The 18993-nt window shown below is 47.2% G+C and overlaps 2 protein-coding genes across 2 annotated transcripts in view; both read left to right on the top strand.

Moving 5' to 3' along the window:
• The window catches only part of Apba2 (amyloid beta precursor protein binding family A member 2), an 881206-nt gene that overhangs the window by 391650 nt on the left and 470563 nt on the right, over positions 1–18993 (top strand). The gene's annotated exons all lie outside the window — the stretch shown is intronic.
• Positions 1056–18503, top strand: LOC127191539 (transient receptor potential cation channel subfamily M member 1-like). The gene is made up of 9 exons (XM_051148674.1): positions 1056–1196; positions 3131–3344; positions 4343–4467; positions 4787–4958; positions 8305–8479; positions 9107–9230; positions 10257–10329; positions 11128–11228; positions 18212–18503. The coding sequence occupies exons 1-9, from the start codon at positions 1194–1196 to the stop codon at positions 18467–18469; spliced, it is 1245 nt and encodes a 414-aa protein (XP_051004631.1). The 5' UTR covers positions 1056–1193; the 3' UTR covers positions 18470–18503.

The raw sequence follows: 18993 nt of genomic DNA on the forward strand, positions 1-18993 counted from the left end.
GAACTCAGAACAGTGAAAATAACTGAGAAGGAGGGAGGGAAGGAGGGAGGGAAGGAAGGAAAAGAAAGGAGAGATAGAGGGAAGAAAGAAGGGAGGGAAGGGAGAAGATGGAAGGAGGGGAGGGAAGAAGGAGGGAGGGAGGGAGAGAGAGAGAGAGAGAGAGAGAGAGAGAGAGAGAATAACATCAAATATCAGCTCACACCACTAATAAAATAACCAGAAAGGCAGGGAGAACATGTGCGCGCGCGCACACACACACACACACACACACACACACACACACACACACACACACTTATACCAAGATGTCACTCTGGGCCACTGCTGTTCTTTCTAAGGGACATTCCAAGCTTTGGTGTTTCAGGCATGAGCCATATGGCAGCCAACCATGACAGTGACAAAGGGAACCTTGAACATGCTCAGAGGACACTAGAAAGAAGTGAGTCAGAGACTGACTGAGCTATGGAGAGACCCTGAAAATGAGAATCCCTCAAAGCCTAGGCAGCAACAGTCTAACAGGTGGCTTCTCAGGACAGGACACCCCAACCTTCAGTGCTGCTTGGGCAGAAAAAAATGGTTTCACTGAAAACAACAAACAAACCCCAAAGAAGAGCCCTGAGCTCTGCAGTGTGTAGAATCCTGGAAGGTCACTTATCTGTTCCAAGGCTATGACTGTACTTTGTCACAAAATATTCAGCAATGCCCAGAGGGTCCAGCTCCTGCTAGTGTCCTGGAGACAGTAGAAAGATAGCCACTCATTCAGTAAGAAAGAGCAGCCACCCACTGTGTTGTAGATGGACTGGTATATAAGCAGTGATGTGTTGCTCTTTGGGAAAAGGGCACCACAGGGGACACGTCTGTCCCTGATAAAACTGATGACTAAGGTGTTCTTGTGGCCCTGGCTGAGCCCATCTGGTCCTCTCAGACTAATTTACACTCACTAGTGTATGGGCGGGGGCAGGAAGCACATGCTGCTGACTGGCCTGTTTTGCTCTTCTTTCAGGTGTTGCTGTGGGCAGCTAACTAACCAGCACATCCCGCCGCTGCCGGGAGCTCCCAGCACAACCGCAGAGGAGGGCAAGCCGGGGGACACGCAGTCCGGCAAATGGTCTGTCAGCAAACACACCCAGAGCTACCCAACAGACTCCTATGGGATTCTCGAGTTCCAGGGTGGGGGCTACTCCAACAAAGCCATGGTAAGGGGTGACCGGGCGCTGTGCGCAGGGACCCACGCTTCACCACAACCTGTCTCCTGGCCCCTAGGATGCAGAGACCTGGGTCTTCCTCAGGCTTACAGCTAAGCCTTCATAGGCACATCACTGCAAGTTCATGAGATGAATCTGGGAGGGTAGATTTTACCCATGAACGAGAACCCAACACCACTGTAAAGTACACACAGCCTCCATGAATCCACCCCAAATTCTAAACCCCAAAACATGCCCTAGCCTAATCATACACATGCGCTTTTTTTGTCCCACCCATCTCTGGTGTCCTGGTTTGCTTTGTATTGCCATGATAAATACTGTGACCAAAGGAAACATAAGGAGAAAAAAGGTTTTTTTTTTTTCCATCTTATCTTTCTGGTAAATAGTTTATCACTGAAGAAACTCGAGGCAGGAACTGAAGCAGAGGCTGTGGAGGAGTGAGGCTCACTGGCTTAACCCCCCATGGTTTGCTCAGCCTGCTTTCTTATAGAACCCAGGACCACCTGCCCAGGGGTGGTGCTACCCACAGTGAGCTGGGCCCCTCCCACATCAGTTATCAACCAAGAAAATGCCCTACAGGCTTGCCCACAGGCCATTCTGATAAAAGCATTTTCTCAGCTGAGGTTCCTTCTTCCCAGATGACTCCTAGCTTGTGTCAAGTTGACAAAAACAACAACAACAACAACAACAAACAAACAAAAACAAAAAAACCAACAAGCACACCTACCGATGAGAAAGCTCTTTAAAACAGTAATCAAAACTGTGGGCTTGCCACCCTTCTCAGTGCATGTGGAGTCTCTGCAAGCATTTCCCCTGAAGTCAGCGTCTCTGTGCCTTCTTTTTTCAACTAGCAAGAGGAGACCGGTCTCTCACAGTTGTCTGTAGATGGGGGAGTGCTAGCTCCTTTTCTGGAGAGCCCTGTCTAAGGGGAGACAGCAGCTGCAACCTGCTGCTGCTTTGCAACGCTATTTTTTGCAATTTCATTTCATTTGGTCCAACATTATGATTCAAATAAAATTGTTATGTCCCAAATGCCACAGCACAAGAGTCTCTGGGATGGCCGCCCTACATATTAGCATGGACACACAAAAGCAGCACAGAAGGACCGTGACCTCTGGCCATTAATGTCTTCTTCGCCCCGAGGAAAAGAAGGCGAAGTCCAGATGTGGGCCCATGACGACATTCCTTCTCACTTGGCAATAGCATTGCACAATGTCCTAGACCCTCGTTCTAGCCGAGCCAGCGTGGAGCTGATCCTTTCAAGACTAAGTTTGCAAATAAAGTACAAGACGCTCAGACATGTTTGAATGTCAGACAAAAGATGTTTTTTTTTGGTACACGTATATACCAACTCTCATGTAAATATAGGATAGTACATTTAGTAAATATACTATGCTAGACCACTTAAAATACCCATCTACAATTCAATTTCAGACAGGCACATTAGCCTGGTCAGTTGACACTACAACACTTTAGCTGAGGTAATTTATAAACAGAAATGCACTATGTGCAGCTCTCAAGACCACGATCAGGGTCCTGATTGATCTAGCTTTGTCCCTTCTTAGCAAATGACAGCTTCTTGGTTGTGCTCACATATATGAGGAATGAGCAAACGCCTCTGGGCCTCAGGAGCACCCTTACCTATCCCTTACCTCCACTGCACGGGAATAGAGTTTACATGTGGCTGTCAGGGCAACCCGAACCCTTGACTCATAGCACTGCTGTCCTGTGTTTTCTTTTGCTGAATCTCGCTTTCTCCAAGTTCCTTTAGTCATTTGGCTACCCATTAACACAGAGGGCCCAAGACCCAGAGGGTCCTCAGGCTCTGAGGGGGTTCTTCCATGGGCGTGTGGCATAGCCCTGCTCCCATCCGGCAGAGAAACAGAACCAACGGCAGGTGCTGAGCACCACACACTCTTTTGTAGTACATCCGGGTTTCCTACGACACCAAGCCGGATTCCCTGCTCCATCTCATGGTAAAGGATTGGCAGCTGGAGCTGCCCAAGCTCCTGATCTCGGTGCATGGAGGCCTCCAGAGCTTCGAGATGCAGCCCAAGCTGAAGCAGGTGTTTGGGAAAGGCCTGATCAAGGCCGCCATGACCACTGGGGCCTGGATCTTCACCGGGGGTGTGAGTACTGGTAAGAGAAGCCCCGCCCTTGCTGGGAATCTACTCTGCTGGACCTCACCAAGGGTTCAGAGGGCCTCCCAGTAAGACGCATGGAATCCTGATTCCCAGCTATGACGAGGGTGAAAGCTTCAGCCAGCGTGGTTTTGCCGTCGCTGTGGTTGAGTTGTTTAAGTAATACAGCATTATTTTGTTAGGTGTCTTCCCAGCACCATAACAGATGCTCGAGATAATGAGCTTACAAAGGGAGAAGGCTTTCTCTGGCTCACGGGGTTAGAGGTTTCAGCCCACGGTCAGCTGGCTGCTCCATTCTTCTGGCTTGAGGCAATACCTCATAGTGGGAGTACACAGTGGAGCAAACTAAAGAGCAGCGACTAGAGTTGACAGCTCTTCAAGGGCACTTCCCAGTGACTCACAGACCACACACTAGGCCCTTTCTCTTATAGTTTACACAATCTCCTAGTAAGCCCTGCTAGACACCAAGCATCCGACATAGGGCTTCGGGGGTTTGAGAGGTGGCATTTGTGGTAAACCTCAGTGGAAATAACAGCAATGACAGTGGACATCTGAGTCTGCCCTTTGGCATAGCCATGGACAAGTGTCATTTCCATTAGCCCATAGGCATTGTTTCCACATTTTATTGGAGAACAAACTGAAACATATATGAATTATGGGACACCCTTGGTAGTCTGGCTCTTGCTGTTAGCGGAATGTAGCCAAGGACTGCCAATGAGAGCCCAGTGACTTCCAGCTTCTGGTCATAGAAATCTGCAGAGGAAATGTTTGCCCAGCTGTTTTGTCTTATTTTCCCCCCACTCCGTGAGCTTAACACAGGATCAATGATTATGAAGGGCAGAGACTTTTGGGATGTTTTCTCTTCATGAAAAGAACAGGTTCCATCCCTGACCCACGGGGATTACGGAAGCTTCAGAGCAGGCGCCCCTGTCGTGTGTCAGTAGTGATGTGATGTGGCACAGAAGGCCCTGAAACATGGCATATGGCTGCTCACAGGTGTTGTCAGCCACGTGGGGGATGCCTTGAAGGACCACTCCTCCAAGTCCAGAGGCCGGCTCTGTGCTATAGGAATTGCGCCATGGGGCATGGTGGAGAACAAGGAAGACCTGGTCGGAAAAGATGTAAGTTGTCTCTGAGGGCACTGGTGGCTTTTAAAAATTGAAGGCTGTATTTTGAGATTGTTGTAAATTCGTACATTGTTCTAAGAAATACCAGAGAGTACCCCTTCACTCATTTCTCTGGTAGAAGCTTCTTGAGAAACAGTGGTACAATCAGAATGTTGGCATCCACGTCATCAAGATACCTTATCAACCTCAGGAGGTCCCCATGATACATGAGATGTAATAGGAATAAATTAATAATAATAATAATAATAAAGCTAACCTGTGACTCTTGGTATCTGAGTTCTGCAGCTTTGATTTCCACCGTGCTTTTTGTCAGGTAACAAGAGTCTACCAGACCATGTCCAACCCTCTGAGCAAGCTCTCCGTGCTCAATAATTCCCACACTCACTTCATCCTGGCTGACAACGGCACCCTGGGGAAGTATGGCGCTGAGGTGAAGCTTCGAAGGCAGCTGGAAAAGCACATCTCCCTGCAGAAGATTAACACGAGTAAGTCTTGGGAGGCTGTAGGTACCCGCTCAGGGCTGAGTCCGCCAAGGTAGAAGCCAGCTGAGACAGAAGCTACCTGAGGGTGTTGAGAATCTTAACCTTGATTCCTGCTAGGTCCATGGAACAAGCTCAGACTCTTTGCCCTAGTCAACTGTCAAATTGTCTTCGCACAGCAGCCATGTGCTGCTTTGCCCAAGCTCACAAGTTAGCCTGTGAATTACTCTGGTACAGTATGTCATGGTGATGCTGCTGCCTGTTATGTTACCTTCATTCCTGTTTCCTGTGTTTCCTGTTATTATTTTCCTTAATGTCTTATAAGGAAAAAAAAAAACCTGTTCTCAAAGACTTGCTATGATTCATCCTATGAACTGGTAAGTGTTGTAGGGTCATTACATATTTCTGTCTCTCACATGGACTAAGATGGCCAGATGAGGAAGTCCCTGGACCTGGCTGCAGGGTCATCTGCTCCTGATGAGACCTGTCCTTGCTGGTCCAGTTGGCATAGCTCTGAGGAATGAGCACCACCCACTGGCCGGGGAAATTTTGAGTGAAAGGACTGGCTCCCTACCAAATGAAAGAATCAGAGCTCATTAGAAGTGAGGCAGTTTGTATATCCTCCTGGGGCACTCCCACATGCAAAAATTCTCTCAAAGCAATTATTAAATAATCTCGCAGGATATTTTGTTCTTACCATCAACAGTGATACCTTTGTACATTAAAATGTAAAACTAGGAAACGGCTGGAACGTAAGTAACTGTGATGTCACTCAAGTGGTTAGGATTGGGGGAGCTGCTATGAAAGGCTGAGGATTTTCAAGAACCAGCTTAAAAAATATTTCTATTAGTTATTTGAGACTTTCATACAATTCATTTTCACTAAATTCCTCCTCTACTTCTCCCATATCTCCCTCACCTCCATACCCCCCCAAATTCATGTCCTCTTAAAAACAAACAAACTCATTTGAGTCGGTTTGTGCTGAACATGCACCCACTGAAATGTGGTCAACCTTCCCCATCAATTTGTCAGCTCCTCCCCACACCCATGCTGCCTTGCTGACCTGTTTGGCCTTGTGCAGACAGCCACCGCTGCTGTTGACTTTGTGAGTGCAGGGGTCCCAAGAATCCAATCCTGATGCATAAATCAGTTGGACTTCTCTTACACTTTAAATGTCTTTGGATTTGTGAGTTCTACCTGGAGCCGTGACTCATGGGCTTCCCTTTGTCATCCTTTGCCTAGGCCTCTGAGTGGGGCAAGGACAGCAAAGGGGGGCTCAGTGGTCACCTCTACTGCAGCGAACTTCAGGAGCCCAGCCTGAGCCAAGAGCAGGTGCTACGCTGCATCTGGAGATGACGTCACCATGAAGACATAAAACTCCAAGCCTGCTGGGATGGAGATCTCAAAGACGAAGACAGTGTCACCTTGGTCCATGTTCCATGTTATTTCCATTTTATTTTTTGTTTATGGCTTAGCCCAGCAGTTCTCAACCTTCCTAATGCTGCGACCCTTTAATACAGTTACTTGTGCTGTGGTGATCCCCCACCATAAAAATATTTCCATTGCTGCTTCATAACTATAATTTTGCTACTGTTATAAATTGTAATGTACCTGATATATGACCCTCAGAGGCGTCTTGCCCCACAGGTTGATAGTCTCAAGGCTTCTTGTAACCTGTGCTGGCAGATTTTATCTGAAGCTCTTGACCCATAAGATCAAGGACACTTTCCCCTACTTGCCACTTACAATGTTGCTCAGAACCACAGAAATCTAGGAAAAAAACTGATCAGAGAACAGTGACCCTGCATATTAACAGGGCCCAAGTCCCGGAACTTCACTGGGCACAGATGGAAAACATTCTGGAGAGAAATTCTGTCTTTAATTGGTGTGTACAGTGTTTTCCCCTGGTTGTTACCTCTAAGCAACACAGTATAATAGCTACTTTCACGTCATTACATCATGCCAGGTATTATAAGTCCCTTAGAGGTGGTTTGAAGCATACAGGAAATGTATGTGCAGACACTACACCATCTTATATAAAAGATTTGAGCATCTTGAATGATCATCTTGAGCATCCAGGGCGATGCTGTGAGGTTCTGGGACCAATCCCCAGTAGATACCTAGGAACAACTGTGTAATAGGTCCTGGCCAGGCAGAGATGACACTGTGAGGTAGGCAGCTTTGTCATGAAGACTCTTCTCCACTCTCCTTCCGATGTTATCTCTTCTGCTTCCCAGAACTCATCGTGCTGGATCAAGTACCAAAACTTTGTCTACTGTGTTCTTGAAGAGCCCTATTATTTATTATTTATTTATTTATAGTTTTAAGAAACAGAGTTTCTCAGTATAGCCCTGGTTGTCCTGAAACTCGCTCTATAGACCAGGCTGGCCTCAGACTCAGAGATCCACCTGCCTCTGCCTCCTAGTAATGGGATTAAAGGAGGGCAACACCACCAGGCTTATTTATTTCTTTTAAATCATAGCTGACCATGGAAATAGCCATTAGCAATGGGCTAATAGCGATCCATGTTTTTGTCCCTAAGAATAATATACTGGGGCCAGAAGTGTTTCAGACTTGATTTATGAAAATTTGGCATATTTGCATAACTTTTACCAATAATCATCTCCAATCTAAAAATTCGATACCTGAAATGTTCTCGGTTTTGTACTTCAGGTGTTTAGCTGGGTGATATTTATCCTGCTCTGCCTTAATTCCAGGCTCTGGAGGCAGAAACAAGAGCAGACTACTACACGCGTGTGCCTCTTCAACCTCCCAAAGCACCGCCCAAAGGCAAACGTGTTCTTATAGTGCAGACCCATTGCCCCTCATGAGATAAGCGAGGCATGGTTCCTTTTATGCTCGGCCATCTGTGAGATGGTGTTTTGATCACTGGCCCAGCATTATATAGCCAATACGGGAGGGGCTCTGGGTTGAGCTGAGTTCCCCTCTGGCTAATCCATCCCCAATTACACTGGCTCATCCTTAAAGGCCAGCCTCCAGCATGGGCACTTCACACCTAGGCAGGGAAGAAAAGGAGCACCCTTAGCTCTTTAAAACTCACTCCCAGGTGTCCCCATGCCAGATTCTTTACAGGAGTTAGGTCATTTGGGAGTGTCAGGGAGCGCAAGAGCTTTGAGGTTCTGGAGTTTACAGGGAAGCCATGTGTAATAAAGTTCAAATGCAAGAATGAACACAGTCACCCTTCGCCTGACTCAGTCCAAGGGTTGGTCCACATAGCCCCACAGGGAAAGCACTGGGGCAAGAAGTTTGTGCTTTTTGCTGTTGCAGCATTTAAGATAACGTGGAGCTGTTCATGCTGGTGTGAACTGTAAGTGTGGTTGTGTTGTTGCAGGGCTGGGCCAGGGTGTGCCTGTCGTGGGCCTGGTGGTGGAAGGTGGCCCTAATGTGGTTTCTATCGTCCTGGAATATCTCAGAGAAGACCCTCCTGTCCCCGTGGTGGTTTGTGACGGCAGTGGGCGTGCCTCCGACATCTTGTCCTTCGCACACAAATACTGCGATGAAGGAGGGTAAGACTGGCATGTGATGAGGGCGCACTCTTAATGGCTTTTTGTTAGTCTGGGGAGAACATCTGACATGACCCACTCAGACAAACCCCAAAATGTCTAACTCTTTTTTAAAACTTAATTTAATTTTTAAAAATAAGATTCATTTATTATTTATACCGTATTCTGCCCGCATGTGTGTCTGCCTACCAGAAAAGGACACCAGATCTCATTGTAGATGGATGTGAGCCACCATATGGTTGCTGGGAATCGAACTCAGGACCTTTGGAAAAACAGACAGTGCTCTTAACCTCTGAGCCATCTCTTGAGCCCCAAAATGTCTAACTCTTAAGGAGTTTTCTTAAGGAGTTCCCCAGGTCAGTATGAGAGTGCCCAGGAGCTCGTGTTCCTGAGAATCCTCTCTGTCAAAGCCTTTCTTAAAACTTCATTTTCCCCTATAAGTCTTGCAAAGACTTAGACCAATTATTAATAATGATGATCTTAGACCAGGGTGACTTTTTGCCTCCTGTACACAAACCTCTTCCATTAGCAGTCACAAATGAAAAGTCCTGGGTGGGCAGAACTGTCTGGTTTACTCAGGAGCTGCCCTAACACCCCTGCTTCCCTCTCTCTCTTTTCCTCTTTGAACAGGATCATAAGCGAGTCCCTGCGGGACCAGCTTCTAGTTACCATTCAGAAAACATTTAATTATAGCAAGTCGCAGTCCCATCAGCTGTTTGCAATTATCCTGGAGTGCATGAAGAAGAAAGAGCTCGTGAGTGCCTTGGACTGATTTCCAAACAAGTTCCACGGAGAGAGTTGTTTTGGATCTAGCCCTGCCATGCTTGCTTCATGGACTCTTGCATGCTTTGCTTGACCTTCTCAGAAGGCAGCTTCCAACCCATTCCAAACTGGCTGCCTCAGTGTACCTGAAAGAAGGAAACAAGCTCATAGAGCAGTGGTTCTCAACCTGTGGGGCGGGACCCCTTCGGCTGCTGACTGACTGTTTCCCAGGGGTCACCTAAGATCATCAGAAAACACAAATATTTACATTATGATGATTTGTAACAGCAGCAAAATTGCATTTATGAAGTAGCAACGAAAATTATGTTCTGGTTGGGGGGGGGGTCACCATAACACAAGGACCTGATTTAAAGGGACTTAAAGCATCACAGCATCAGGAAGGTTGAGAACCACTGCCACAGAGGCTCTCAGGTGTTTCCAAACAGACCTTAGCAAACGTGAGGTACACCGTGTCACTCAACTCAGACATACAAAACATGAATCCGATTTAAAGTCTCTGGCAAGAGAGACATAAACACAAAATGTGGACGTGGTTACGAAGTCAAATTCACTTCCCTTTGCAAAGTCGGGGGTCATTTCTCATTCCTTCCTTCAACTGTGTTTAGAAGGCATAGGCATTCCTCAGTCACAGGAAATGACAGATTCAAAATTCTAAAGTTGCACATTTCCTGATAGCATGCTCCTTCTGGTTAGATATTTGTTCATCAGCTCAGATGGCTATTTAAATATTAGGGCAAAGATGCTGAGTAAGCACCCTCTTCCCAAGGTGGGATAAATAATAAACTCCATGTCTAGGCAAGGATTCTACTAGCAAGAACAACATGGAAGCTCCTGGAGATTGACAACTCTTGTGAACGGCTCTCAGCTCTGGTTCATCACATCGGTCTTGGTTCACTACAGCAGTCTTGTTCAGTTTAAAAAAACAGCTCAGTTCCTCCTCCTGCCTTCAGTGTTGCCTTGACTCTGTGCCATCTTTTCCCCATTCACCTGTTTCCAGGTTACTGTGTTTCGGATGGGCTCAGAGGGTCAGCAAGATGTCGAGATGGCGATTTTAACTGCCCTGCTGAAAGGTGAGCTTCTGGGAAACGGCAATTCTGATTTTTGCCTTTGCAGAGGTGCCTGGGGCAAGGCCTTTGCCAATAGTGAGGGTGCCTTCACTTCTCCTCCTACTAAGGACTTTCACTAAAAAGAACCCTGATCCACCAGCCAGGTTGCCTGGGGTGACCTCAGCTTGAAATGCTGGAATGACCAGACTCTGAGAGGCCTTTTGTGGGATGGGGGCGTTGATGGATGCCCGTGGATGTTACTAAGCTCTCAGAGCTGTGTCCATCCATAGTAAGTCTGTGGGGATTTCTGAGCACTACACCCCACCTCTAAGAATAGGCTACAATCATGACACAGTGGGGTCTGAGTGGGAAGTGCATTTCCTTCCTGCCTCTCACTAGCCTAGGGCCATAGGGACAAGGCGAAGTTCACCACCAACTGTCTGCTTTATGCTGCACTGGGTTCTGTGGTGCCCGGGGACAGTGTCCTTGGCTCTTCTGGCAGATGTAGAGCGGTTTCAGACTTCTTTCCTTTTCAGTTGAGGACCATGAATTACTTGGATCCTCCTCCATCCCTTCCAGGAAACCATACCCAGTTGGCCTGGGATAAGGTTGGCCCTGGCTTACTCTTAGCAGACCTGAAGGGGGAAAAAAAAAGGCAGAGTAGCTTTGGTGGTCATTTTAGGACAAGAGAGAAAGAAGTGATAGGCGCTTAGTTCCAAATCAGCTCCCAATAAGAATCCCAAGTTCCCTGACCCAGAACCTGACAAAGTCCAGGTGGTCTAGACACAAATGAGGACCATTTCTCACGTCTTCCTTTCCCAGGAACCAACGCGTCCGCTCCGGATCAGCTGAGCTTGGCTTTGGCTTGGAACCGAGTTGACATAGCACGAAGTCAGATCTTCGTCTTTGGCCCACACTGGCCGGTAAAACTGTTTTTCTGTTGTCGGTTTTGTTTGTTTGTGTGTTTGTTTGTTTTGTTGTTGTTGTTTTCTGTAGACAGGGTCTCATACAGTCTGGCCAAGGAAGGTGCCTATGTAGGCAGGATTGGTGGTCTTGAACTCCTGATCCTCCTGCCTTCATCTCCCATCCGCCACTGTGCCTGGAGAAACTGTTTTCTGTTTAGAATATTTATTGTAACTCGGCACAGTGCTGTTTAGTGGACCCTTGCTCAGGACCTGGGTCTCAGGAGATGAGCTGAGGGTTCTGGTCTGGGTAATCCATGAGATTACTGGAAGATGTTCCTGTTTAACTTCAAAGGAACCAAAGAAACAAAGGCTCAGAGCTCAGACTCCACACTGAGCAGGTTTTCCTGAGGAAACTAATCACCAAACCTTTAGTCATTGCTGGTAAAAGAGGGTTTTACTCTTTGAAAGAAGAAAATAAATCATTAAAGTTAACTGCAGCATTCCTTCTAGGGCACTGAGTTTTCAGACTGTGTTTTATGAAAATTTGGTGTGGGGTGCTGCAGAATTCCATGTGTGATGTGCATGTGATGTGAACGTTCTGTGTGGTGCCTCTGGTCTAGTACCTGTGGTGTGGTTTAACGTATTGTATGCAGAGAGTCTGTGCACAGCATGCGTGTGGAATATGTGGCTTGTGATACATGGGTTGTGATACAAACATGTAGTTTTGCATGTGTGGTGTCTATGGGGCTCTAACATGTACATGTGTAAATGTGAGGGAATGGGCACATGTACTTTTGTGCATATTACATCCATAGAACAGTGTCTGTATATGCATGCTATATGACGTGTGGGTAAGTAGTAGATGTGGGCCTGAGTGGTGTGTGTGTGTGTGTGTGTGTGTGTGTGTGTGTGTGTGTGTGTGTGTGTGTGTTTGACTGAGGGATGTTTTGTATGTTTGTGACTGGGACAAGGTATGTGTGTGGTTGAAAGACTGTGTGTGTGTGCGTGTGTGCATGTGTGTGTCGTGTTGTAGGGCAAGCTGTGTGTAGATGCACACACATGTGATCATAGTGAACTCACACTTAGCTGTGTCATAAGTGACTCAGGTGCCCTTCAGGCAGTCACTTCTTCAATCAAAGCAACTTCTTTGTCCTAAAAATTAGAGCTTAAACCAGGCTTATAAGCCTTGTGGTAGGCTAGAAAGCCATATGAGGATCCAAAAGGGATGCCAGAGACACTATTTCCTGCAATAATAGCTCAGCAGTCTATGCCAACTCATATCCTTTGAAGGGTGTGGTACCTACGATGTAATACCCTGAGTTGGGTGTGATCTCAGCTGCACAGCACAGATGACTTTCACCTGCCTTGTGCTGCCTCTATTCATCCCTCAGCCCAGAAACAGATTCATTTCACCCCTCTTAACCCATCTGTAGAAACCCCCATGGATTCCGTCATGCACACTGCCTGCTACACACATCCCTCACCCCACAGCTCTAAGGGTGGCTGTTCTAGGGCCAGGCAGGTGGCACCCAGGGATAGGTGTGGGGTAGCTGGGGTGAGGATTCTGTTTCTTGTTATCTTTCACTTTGCTAGATTTAGTCTACCATGTCACAACCCTATTGGTTTGTAAGACTCCAATTATATCACTCATCTGATTTTTCTCACGGCTGAAGCAAATGCCACCAATAGACTGATCTCTATCTCTCTAGGCTACCACTCTTTGCTTGTTCTCTGGGATTTCTCCATAATATTCCCTTTTAACTCATTAACCATCTAGTGTGGACCGTCCACATCTAAAATGTACAATAGCTACATCCACCCATCAACTGCCCTCTTCTGGACAGCCTCTGAAGCCCCTCTTCAGGACTGTAGCCTCTGCCAGCCTGGACTACAGCTCATCTTCTGAGGTTACCCATAGTGCTCTTGGCATCCTGGAAGTTAGGCAGGACACAGAGTGGGTGAGCTCATCTGAGCAACTAGAAGCTCTCTTCCGATACCAGCCACACCTCTGGCACCTTCTCTGCTCCCCACAACAGCAAGGTCAGAAGCCACGGCAGAGAGATGAACTGCTGCTGCTTCACACTTGCTCAACAGGTTTTTAGAACCGCATAGTTTTACTTGCCAGTTTAGGAAAGGTTGCTTGACGGTTGCTTCTTGTGTCTGGGGCCCTTGTTTCGTGCGCTTGGGGACACAGAAGTGAACAGGAAAGACTCACAAAAGCCTTTAACAAAGTCTTCATAGGCAGACATGGAGGTGGGGAGATGGAAGGGAGAAGGAGGCTGGTGTGGAACAAAATAGCAGGTAGTTATCGGATTCCAAGTTGTAGGAGGAGCTACAGTAGTAGATGCACATGCGTGGGAGAGAAGACAGGGTGCTAATTGGTAATGGGACACCAGGGAAGACACTGCTGAACAAAGACGGGTGGACCCTGAGTCTGGATGATGATAGATAGATGTGCGCTGGGTGGCCACGAGGAGCAAGCGCCTTCCACAGAGGGAGAGGCGACTGGAGCCAACTGAGGCAAGAAAGGAACGGGCAAAACAAGGAAATGGGAGCATTGTGGCTGGAATACAGAGTGAGATGGGTTGACGCAGGAGGAGGCTGAGAGCTGGCCAGGATGTGATGGTGCACTACTGAGCAGAAGGACTTTTGTTTTGTTTTTAACAACAGTAAATATTTGTTATCCTGAACCATTCCTGAGGCTCAGGACCTTGGGGGTGCCTTAGCTGGGTAGTTCTAGGCCAGGGGCTCTCATTAGTGGAAACATGGTGTTTGCCCTTGGATGACTAGCTTCTTCCACTTAGCACAGTATCCTTGAGGTCCCTCCGCTCTGTGGATGTATCAGCATGTGTCAGAATACTCTTCTTTCTCTTCTCTCCTCCTTTCTTCCTCTCTTTCTCTCTTTTTCCCTCTCCTTTTGGTGTTCTTGGCTTTGTATTTCTAGATACGGTTTCTCCGTGTATTCCCGGCTGTTCTAGAACTTGCGATGTAGACCAGGCTAGCCTAACACAGAGATTCACCTGCCTCTGTCTCCCAAGTGCTGGTATTAAAGGCATGTGCCACCATGTCCAGATGTTCTTTTTAAGGCCGGAAAAAAAATGATGTTTCACTTTAGGCCTAGTGTGGTGGCGCACACCTTTAATCCAAGCAGTTGGGAGGCAGAAGCGAGTGCAACACTGTGAGTCTGATGTCAGTCTGAGTTCCAGGCCAGCAGGGGTACATAGTGAGACCTTGTCTCAAATAAATAAATAAATAAATAGATAAATGAAGGAAGGAAGGAAGGAAGGAAGGAAGGAAGGGAGGGAGGAACAAAGGAAGAAAGGAGTCCTACTTTTTGTGTGCTCACATTGCCTACCACCCAGTCATCAGTGAATACTAGCTACTGTGAGTAGCACTGCTATGGATGTGGGTGTGCAGGTATCCATTTGAGTCTTGCCTTAAATTCGTTTGGGAATATAACCAGAAGTGGGCTTCTGCCCTAATTCACTTAATCATGTGATTATTCCATGTTTCATGTTTTTGGTAATCACCATAATCTTTCAGGACACTTACATAATTTTATACTTGCACCCAACACGCATTCTTATTTCTCTGCTTTCTCAGAAACATGTGTTATTTTCTATTTTTCCCCCTGTAATAGTCATCTTAGTGGGTTGAGATGGCATCTCAGCTGATTTTCATTTTTGCCTCCTGTGTAATCCCCGGTGGTGAGCGTCTGTCCCTTCCACTTGTGAAATTCTTTGGAGAAATAGCTATTCAAGTCTTTTGCTTATTTTTGAATGGGATTTGTGTTGTTGAGTTTTAGGAGTTCTCTGTATATTCTGAACATTAATCGCTTTTCATAGCTTTGACTTGCAGTCTATTCCCTCATCCTATATCAAAGGTTCTCAACCTGTGGGTCACAAACTCTTTGGGACTCATGTATCAGACAGCCTGCATATCAGATATCTACATTATGATTCATAACAACAGCAAAATTGTAGTTATTAAGTAGCAACAAAATAATTTTAAGGGTGGGGCTCACCACAACTTGAGGCGCTGTATAAAGTAAGAATCAAAGTATTAATAAGGTTGAGAACCACTGCACTATAGGCGGCCTTTACTCTTTTGACAGTATCATTGTTATCACTATTATTTTCTCTCTCTGTGAGTGTGTGTGTGTGTGTGTGTGTGTGTGTGTGTATGTATGTGTCTGCAGGTGGCATTACATGCTTTCTTAATCAATTCTAGGGTGCTTTGGACTTTTTCAGAAGCATTGGCAGCTGTACAGGATCCTCTAATAGGCTGTTGGAGTCTCTCTCTCTCTCTCTCTCTCTCTCTCTCTCTCTCTCTCTCTCTCTCTCTTGTTTTTCAAAACAGGGATTCTCTGTGTAGCCTTGGCTGTCCTGGACTCCCATTGTAGACCAGGCTGGCCTCAAACTCAAAGAGATTTGCCTGCCTCTGCCTCCTGAGTGCTGGGATTAAAGGCATGTGCGCCACCATGCCTGGCTTGGGCTGTTGAAATGACTCAGATGAGAAAGAGCATCTAGACCTAGAGTGAAGACAGAAAAGAAAGCAAGAACAGGATAGAATTAAGCAGTTTTGGGCAGGAAACATGACCACATAGAGGGGTGCGTGCCACTTTATGGAGATGAGGGACCCTGGAAAGGACTGGTTTGGAAAAGATGTCTCCTAGGTGCCCTCTGCTTTCTCGGCAACATTTTTTACTTTCTGTTTTGCTTTTGTCTGTGTGCCTGTTTTAATAGCGGGCATCCTAATGACTCTGGTTTGTCCCCAGAGGGTCACTCATTAGAAGCTTTGTGCCCAGAGCAATAGTGCTGAGATGGAGGAAGCCTTAAGAAGTGGCGTGTGACCAGGCCATGGTGCTGCATGCCTTTAATCCCAGCACCCGGGAGGCAGAGGCAGGCAGATCTCTATGAGTTTAAGGCCAGTCTGGTCTACAAAGCAAGTCCAGAACAGCAAAGGCTACACAGAGAAACCCTGTCTCAAACAACAAAACCAAAAAGCCAAAAAACAAAAAGAAGTGGGGTCTGGTAGAAGATACTCAGGAAGCAGAGGCCACTGCCCTTAGAAGAGGTTGTTGTCATTCCTCAGACCCATGGCTAGCTCCTGTAGGAGAGGCTGGGATAAATAAAAGGAGCAAGGACACCCCTCCTCTCCCTTCTCTGGTTTCCTGCCTCAGCAGGTGACTTCTCCAGGCCATAGCTGCTCCCACTGTGGTACCTTGCCCCATGTTCATGGTGCAGTAAGGAGGGCCTGGGCCGAGCTGGCCCCGTGTGATGTGGAGTTTCAGCCTCCAAAGGATATATATATATCCTAGCTCTTGGTACTTTGTTGTAACAGCAGAAAGCTGACTCATACAGAAGGAAAGAGTCTATGAGACATGCAGATGGAGCTGCCAAGTCCACCAGGGGAACTCTGGGGAGGAGAGTGGGCTGAAACTGGACAGGGGAGGGTGTTCAGAAATAAACAGTGGCCATTGGTGTAAGCATCAGAGAGATTGCCAAGGGACAAAGCAAAATAAAAGTGAAGAGGGCTGAGGGCAGATCCCAGAAGAGCCTTGACACTGAGAAGCACTGGCCACACAGAGGAGACAAAGGCTGGAGCTCGCAGTGCCCAAGGAGCTGGCAGAGAAGCCGAAGGGAGTTAGATGACCTAAGGGCCTGACATGAAGGGGGCTGGGTGATGCCCAGGACCTCAGTACCAGCACTGTCACCAGTGACCCAAGCAGAGCAATGGACAAATAGAAGGATGCAGCAAAGCAAGCAGAAAGAGTGAAGAGGAGGGACTGTGTCATTCGAGCATGATGGGAGGACATCAGCAGAGGGGCAATGGTTTGGTTTCTGACCCTGGCTGTGTTACCATGACATTAGTCCTTGTTCCACACCCAGGAGATCATGCCCCGTGTTCCACACTTAGTGGAGATCAGACCCACTTCTTTCTCCCTTCTATTCCCCCGAGTGAGTACCCCTTTACCCTTCAGACCTTTGTCACCACTGCATGAGCCCTTGAAACCTCCACCCATCACCACACTGCACATGCTCCTGAAGCTTCCACCCATCACCACACTGTACATGCTCCTAAAGCCTCCACCAATCACCACACTGCACATGCTCCCGAAGCCTCCACCCATCACCACACTGCACATGCTCCTGAAGCCTCCACCCATCACCACGCTGCGCATGCTCCTGAAGCCTCCACCCATCACCACACTGCACATGCTCCTGAAGCCTCCACCCATCACCACGCTGCACATGCTCCTGAAGCCTCCACCCATCACCACATGGCTCCAAGGCACCTGCCAGTGCTGCTTTAGCCACAACAATCTCCCATTCACATTTCTCCCTGGACAGCAACTCGCTTTTTATCTGTTGCCTCTAACCCATTCACAGTCACAGTCTCCTGTCACGAGAGGACCATCAGCACACCCTCTGGTACCTTTTAATTTGCCTCCCAGAATCCTTTTCTTAAAATACACCCATCATCAATCAACATGTTATCCACTCCACATACATACTGCCATTGCATCAGACCAAGTAAGCCTTTGTGCCAGGTGATTTCTCCAGGCCACAGCTGCTCCCACTGTGGTACATAGTATCAGGATCTTCTTCATCAGATAGCCAGGCCATAGTGACAGAGTTTGTGTATATACATGTGTGAATCTCTTTGTGTGCTGGTGCGTATATGTCTTGGGTGTATGCATGCGTGTGTATTCATGTACATGTCTATAGCTTTATCCATGGGTGTATACATCTTCACCATGTGCACATGAAGCATCATTTGCATGAATAAAAATGTGCATGTATGAGCCTTATAATGTATATATGTGTAGGAACCATTCATGTGTGGATGTGTGTGATTCTGTGCTGTTAAGTATGTGGGTGTGTGTATATGTATATATAGGAGTGTGTGCACATCAAGGTTCAGGGTGTCACTATGCTTGTCTGAGAATAAGGAGGAAATTTTGCTCTTTGTCCAATCCTGCTTGGTGTGGATTGCAGCCACTGGGAAGCCTGGCCCCTCCAGTGGACACCAAAGTCACAGAGAAGGAGAAGAAGCCACCCACAGCCACCACCAAGGGAAGAGGGAAAGGAAAAGGCAAGAAGAAAGGCAAAGTGAAAGAGGAAGTGGAGGAAGAGACGGACCCCCGGAAGATTGAGCTGCTGAACTGGGTGTGTGCAAAGTCCTTGCTCTGTATCCCGAGATTGCAGAGACCAAGGCTGGCGTTATTCTGGTTCTCTGGGGAAGGGATGCTTTAGGTACCTTTGCTTCATCCCCACCAGGATGGAGGACTGGCGGGCTAATGTTAATATTTCCATAGCAGTAGTGTGTTCACTATGATGTAGTTATCAAAACAGCTTCATAAATAGAAGTGGTTGTCACTGTGGTGTTTGCTTGTCACTCTAGAGGCTGGGTCTCAGCAGCAGGGATATCTGGAAACATCATGCCAGAATGACTCCAGTCTCCCAAGCTGGGTAGCTGCTGGTCCCTACCTTCTACCCCTCTCCACGCTACCACTAGCTCTATCTTCAAAGGGGTGTGTTGCGTGAATTGTAACTATGGGATTTGTTTCCCATATTTTCTTGTACCAAGTGTCTGTATGGCTGCCAAGCTGCCATGAGTAAGATGACCAAAGCTTCCTTTCAGAGTGGTACCTTTGTTCCATAAATAGTAGACTGTGGTCACTCGCCCACACAGCGTGGCCTGTGATGTGCCCACATGCTCCTACCACTGCCAAAAGATATTTCCCCAGTCAGGGAAAGAGCAGAGAGAAACTAAATGA

The sequence above is a fragment of the Acomys russatus genome, chromosome 7 (assembly GCF_903995435.1).
Source record: "Acomys russatus chromosome 7, mAcoRus1.1, whole genome shotgun sequence".
Lineage (NCBI taxonomy): Eukaryota > Metazoa > Chordata > Mammalia > Rodentia > Muridae > Acomys > Acomys russatus.

Excerpts from the sequence above, each read along its gene's own strand:
- LOC127191539 (XM_051148674.1), top strand. Across the intron at positions 3,345-4,342 it reads CACCGGGGGTGTGAGTACTG|GTGTTGTCAGCCACGTGGGG; the intron begins GTAAGAGAAGCC and ends GGCTGCTCACAG. Across the intron at positions 10,330-11,127 it reads TTTAACTGCCCTGCTGAAAG|GAACCAACGCGTCCGCTCCG; the intron begins GTGAGCTTCTGG and ends TTCCTTTCCCAG.